The sequence below is a fragment of the Arachis ipaensis genome, chromosome B01 (assembly GCF_000816755.2).
Source record: "Arachis ipaensis cultivar K30076 chromosome B01, Araip1.1, whole genome shotgun sequence".
In the NCBI taxonomy this organism is placed as follows: Eukaryota; Viridiplantae; Streptophyta; class Magnoliopsida; order Fabales; family Fabaceae; genus Arachis; species Arachis ipaensis.
This window is the reverse complement of record NC_029785.2, coordinates 2,452,128-2,458,187: the sequence shown is the minus strand read 5'-3', so window position 1 is coordinate 2,458,187 and position 6,060 is coordinate 2,452,128. Positions and strand designations below refer to the sequence as shown.

The window sequence follows — 6,060 nt, the reverse complement described above, 5'->3', positions numbered from 1 at the left end:
CCCAGAACCAAGTCCAAAAAAAAAAAAAAACAAAAACCAACTCATCATTGTTATTCATAATTAATAACATACGTTTAACAATTCTACATCATTAAATATTTTAATTCACTCACTGCAATGAGATCCACACTCTACATCAAGATTAGCTTTTATTTTTTATTATAGATTTAATTACACTCTCTCTAAACTAGACATTTGTTCTATTAAAAGAGTGAAATAAATTTTTACACATATAAAAAGAATCTCTTTTTACATAATAAAATTCACCATCATATTATGCATGAAACATGCCAAGCTAACATAACTCACTCGCAAAACGTTGTCAACTCCAACTGTATTACAAATGTTGTTGATTATTGGCTTAAAACTTAAAAAGTTAAAACTACTCAAACAAGAGGAGAAATAATCACATACACAAGCAACTTTTTTTTTCCCAAAACTTGGAAGTTGTTACGATAAGAACAATAATGAATGACTATGGGTGGCTAACATTTTCCATACTGAAGTTCATTATTACCAAAGCCTTTGTATTTAATAACAGTGGAATAAGGTGGCCTCTTTACTTGTATAAATAGAGGCTAAACCTCAGTACGTGATACAACACAAGCAAGTAATAATAAAATCACTTCTCTCTTTATGTTGCAATCAAATACTCTTCTCTTTATATTTTTACTACAATTTTTTCTCTTCTTTTATTTTATCAGTATTCTAAATTCTCTTTTCTATTACTCTTTACATATAATATTAATAGCAATACTAATCATCTTTATTATATTGAGATAGTAACAATAAACATATGCAATTCTCTCTCTCTTTATTTTTAATACTTCTTTCTATCTTTGTATATATATATATATATATACATTACAACATATAATATTATTATATATATATAAACCTTCCATGCCTCGAATGTGCTCCTGCAGCAGCAGTATCGAGAGAAAGGGTTTAAGAAATATTCTGAGTTAATTTCTTACCTTCTTGTTGCCGAACGCAACAATGAGTTGTTATTGAAAAATCATGAAGCGCGCCCAGCTGGCGCCGCGCCATTTCCTGAAGTAAATGCGGCAAATCGTTACCCCAGAAGAGGTAAATGGCAAGCTTTTAATAACAAGAAAAATTATGGAAGGAAAAAGAATTATGTTCAAAAGAGAGGATCTCACCAGAAGTAGGACAAAGAAAGGAATATCGGGCAGAATAAATCAACCGAGGAGAAGTGTTTCCGCTGTGGTGGAAAGGGCCATTGGTCACGTACCTGTCGTACCCCAAGGCACCTAGTCGATCTTTACCAGCCATCTTTGAAAAAGAACAACAAAGGAAAGGAAACAAATTTTGTTTCAAATGATGCTGAGAACTCCACCACTCATTATGATGTATCTGAATTCATAACTTGGCACGACCGATTGGGTCATCCGGGAACAACCATGATGAGAAGAATTATTGAAAATTCTCATGGACATTCACTAAAGAACCAGAAGATTCTTAAAACTAGTGAATTTTGTTGTGCTGCATGTTCTCAAGGAAAGTTAATTTTAAGGCCATCACCAGTAAAGATTGGATTTGAGTCTCCTGAATTCCTGGAAAGAATTCAAGGTGATATATGTGGACCTATTCATCCACCATGTGGATCTTTTAGATATTTTATGGTCCTAATAGACGCATCTTCGAGATGGTCACATGTGTGCTTATTATCTTCTCGCAACCTGGCGTTTGCGAGATTATTGGCTCAAATTATTCGATTAAAAGCACAATTTCTAGAAAATCCAATCAAAGCAATTCGTCTTGATAATGCTGGTGAATTTACTTCCCAAGCTTTTGATGCTTATTGTATGGCTAATGGAATAAGTGTTGAACATCCAGTAGCTTATGTTCACACGCAAAATGGATTAGCAGAATCACTTATTAAGCGCCTCCAATTAATTTCTAGACCCTTACTTATGAGAACAAATCTCCCAACCTCGGTTTGGGGGCATGCTATTTTACATGCCGCAGCACTTATTCGTTTGAGGCCAACGAGTTATCATCAATTCTCTCCTATGCAATTAGCTTTTGGCCAGCAGCCAAATGTTTCCCATTTAAGAATATTTGGGTGTGCGATATATGTTCCTATTGCACCACCTAATCGCACCAAAATGGGACCCCAAAGAAAATTGGGAATATATGTTGGATATGATTCTCCCTCTATAGTGAGGTATCTTGAGATACAAACTGGAGATGTATTTAAAGCCCGGTTTGCGGATTGTCATTTTGATGAATCAAAATTTTCAACATTAGGGGGAGAGGATAAGCTTCTTGAAAAGGAGCTTAACTGGAATGCATCATCATTGATGCATTTAGATCCTTGATCAGGGCAATGTGAACTGGAAGTTCAAAAGATTATACATTTGCAAAGAATAGCAAATGAATTGCCTGATGCATTTTCCGATACAAAGAGGATAACCAAATCTTACATACCAGCGGAAAATGCCTCAATTCGAATTGACGTCCCAGTAGGGTCCATGTATTTTTATAAAGAAATCTGCATCTGGATTCGTTATAATTGCTGTGTACGTTGATGATTTAAATATCATTGGGACTCTTGAAGAGATTCCAACAATTATAAAAACTCTAAAAGAAGAGTTTGAGATGAAAGATCTTGGAAAGACTAAGTTTTGTCTCGGCCTGCAGATCGAGCATATAAAAGGTGGGATATTTATTCATCAAACAACATACACAGAAAAGATCTTGAAAAGATTTTATATGGATAAGTCACATCCATTAAGTATCCCATCGTAAGATCTTTGGATGTGAAAAAGGATCCATTCCGTCCTAAAGAAGAAAATGAAGATATCCTTGGTCCTGAAGTACCATATCTTAGTGCCATTGGAGCGCTAATGTATCTTGTTAATAATACGCGACCTGACATATCATTCGCGGTGAATTTACTAGCAAGGTATAGTTCCTCTCCAACCAGAAGACATTGGAGTGGAATCAAACAAATTTTTCGATATCTTCATGGAACGGTTGATATGGGATTGTTTTATTCCTATGGATCCAAGTCACAACTAGTTGGCTATGCAGATGCTGGATACTTGTCTGATCCACATAAAGGGAGATCTCAAACAGGATATCTGTTTACATATGGTGGAACAGCTATATCATGGAGGTCCACGAAATAAACGATAGCAGCAACCTCCTCTAATCATGCTGAAATACTGGCGATTCATGAAGCTAGTCGCGAGTGTTTTTGGCTGAGAAGTGTGATACTCTTTTTCCTTCACTAAAGTTTTTTCCCATTGGGTTTTCTTTAGTAAGGTTTTAACGAGGCATATCCTAAATGGTCATTCAAGGGGGAGTGTTACGATAAGAACAACAATGAATGACCATGGGTGGCTAACATTTTTCATACTGAAGTTCATTATTACCAAAGCCTTTGTATTTAATAACAGTGGAATAAGGTGGCCTCTTTACTTGTATAAATAGAGGCTAAACCTCAGTACGTGATACAACACAAGCAAGTAATAATAAAATCACTTCTCTCTTTATGTTGCAATCAAATACTATTCTCTTTATATTTCTACTACAATTCTTTCTCTTCTTTTATTTTATCAGTATTCTAAATTCTCTTTTCTATTACTCTTTACATATAATATTAATAGCAATATTAATCATCTTTATTATATTGAGATAGTAACAATAAACATATGCAATTCTTTCTCTCTTTATTTTTAATACTTCTTTCTATCTTTGTATATATATATACATTACAACATATAATATTATTATATATATATATATAAATTATTATTGAGCTAATTATTTTAATACTAGAGTCTTCTATTTATACATCTCTATTATATATATATCTTTTATTTCACAACAGAAGTCACCGAATTTTTGTTTTTTACCCATATGAATATCTCTTCACATAAAAATAGTATTTTAATATATATTAAATAAAATAATTGTTTTTGGACAAGAATTGCTTTTTTTTTGTTATCTACAGTCTTTTTCAGCCTGACAAATTATGAATTAGTCTGTCGTGAATGAGTTTCATTTAATGGTCTGCCGTTGACTAATAGATTGTTGTATGTACAAGAAAAAATTTGAGTCCCACTTGGTTTACGTACTTTTTTTTTTGTCAGAACTTTGATTCTTTTATTTTTGGATCTTCATGTATTGGGCCTAAAGAAGAGCTCTCAATCCCAAAAGTGGTTGATGAGACGAAAAAAGCCCAAAACAGAAAGGGAAAAAAAAAAGGATAGTGATGATGACTGATGAGTAAGTCTATCACCTCATCAACACAGCCACCTCTCACTCTCACACACACTTTTCAGTTTCACTCACTTCCTCGCTTCCCTTTTTCTTCTTCTATCTGCTTTTCTTTCTCAACGCGAGGAACCTCGAAACGATGTCGTATGTGCCTCCACACCTCAGAAACTCAACCACCACAACAACAACCACTACCACCACCACCACGACGGCGAAAACCTCCTCCGTAACCCAAGAAAACAACAACGACAATATCAGCAACAATGTTAACCATCAAACTAAGCTCGCATTCCCTTCTTATTCAAACTCACACTCTCACTCTCACTCCAACGGCACCAATGGAACCAATGGCAACGCCAACAACCACAATTCTGTGTCCCATGGTTCTCGCCGCCCCACCGCCACTCCGCAGCCGTCACGGATTTTCGCAGCTCCCGAGCCAGTTTTCCCTCACTGGCAGCCATCCGAGCGCGTTTCACGCATGAGCCCCGACCAGGTCCATTTTTCTCCATTTTTTATGTTTATTTTTTCATTTTCATTGTCACAATCTTAACCGTTTCCTTCTTTCTTGAGTTTTAATCTTTGAGCTGAAATATTTTGATTTCGACGTTTTCATACATTTTGTTGTGTTGTTTTGTTCAATTCCTGTGCTTAGGGTTTTCGGAGTAATTTATTTATTTATCGTCGCGGTTCGGTGGTGTTAATTTGGTGCATTTCTTTGTATGAGAGTTTTCGGAATTGGAGGGTTTCTGTTATAAGATTTGGTGCGTCTTTGGTAACAACTTAATTTTTGGGATATAATTGCCGTATACATAAGATTTTGATTCTGAACTGTTTTGAACTTAATATCAGCTTACTCTACGAAACACTTAAAATCAAAAGCTTTCTAGAAAGTATTGTATCCACAAAATGTTGTTTTTCTAAACATGCCAATGCAGGAGAGTGGTGTTTGAATTGAATTTGAAGTGTCATGTATTGAGGGTATAGATTACGGTATAGGGGCAGTTGTCATTCGTTTTCAGGTGGCTTTATTGGAATTGGGAATATGGTTCTGGGCAATGTGCTGATAGTGAATGTGAGCATGTGAAATTGTGAATTGTGACTTGCAACAATGAGCATGAGAGGAATGGTGGGTGGCTTTTATTTTGCTGGATGTTGTAGACTTTAGATTTTGTAAAAGTGAGTGGAATTGTGAGTTTTGGCTTAAGCATTAAGACAAGGCCTTAGGTTTCCCGTTTCACTTGAGTTTTTATCAAGTTGTGAGAGTTGGCTTGAACTCTGTTTTATCCAAGGCTGTGTAGATTTATTTATGTTTACGCCAATATCCTCATCCCTGATTTCCCTCGTTTCATTTTCAGTTGTTCTAAGTGATCTCTGCGTCATTTAATAATATTTTTAAAAACTGAAGGTGCAATTTCTCTAGGTCATGGTTCCATGAGTTTAAATGGCTACATTGATTGTTCAACCAAGCTATTACACCAAAATAATGGCCAGTTCATTGTATGAGTGATTGAACTGGGTACTCCAGTCCAGTTTTTAAAACATCATCTTTAATATAGCTATCATTATTTCATTTCCTTTTTTCATTACAGAGGCTTTCAAACTCTCTAGTTTTGTTGCTTAACTCTAGGGTGCTTGTTACATGCAGATTGAAGAGGTCCGCCTCCGACTTAACCTTGATGTCACTATTGCATCAGACTCTCCAGCTGCTCCTGCACCAATTGAATCATTTAGTGATATGGTTCTCTCTCTCTCTCTCTCTCTATATATATATATATATATATATATATATATATATTAAATGGCTAG

At 35.2% G+C, this 6,060-nt stretch overlaps 1 protein-coding gene across 2 annotated transcripts in view; it reads left to right on the top strand.

The window, feature by feature from the left end:
* The window catches only part of LOC107635283 (DEAD-box ATP-dependent RNA helicase 20), an 8,495-nt gene continuing 6,715 nt past the window's right edge, over nt 4,281-6,060 (top strand). The window contains exons 1-2 of one of the 2 annotated variants that reach the window (XM_021115620.1): nt 4,281-4,747; nt 5,900-5,992. In XM_021115620.1, coding sequence (XP_020971279.1) covers nt 4,391-4,747; nt 5,900-5,992 — 450 coding nt within the window. In that variant the 5' untranslated portion in view covers nt 4,281-4,390. The remainder of the gene's footprint in view (nt 4,748-5,899; nt 5,993-6,060) is intronic. The other variant, XM_016338751.2, reaches the window with a different exon arrangement.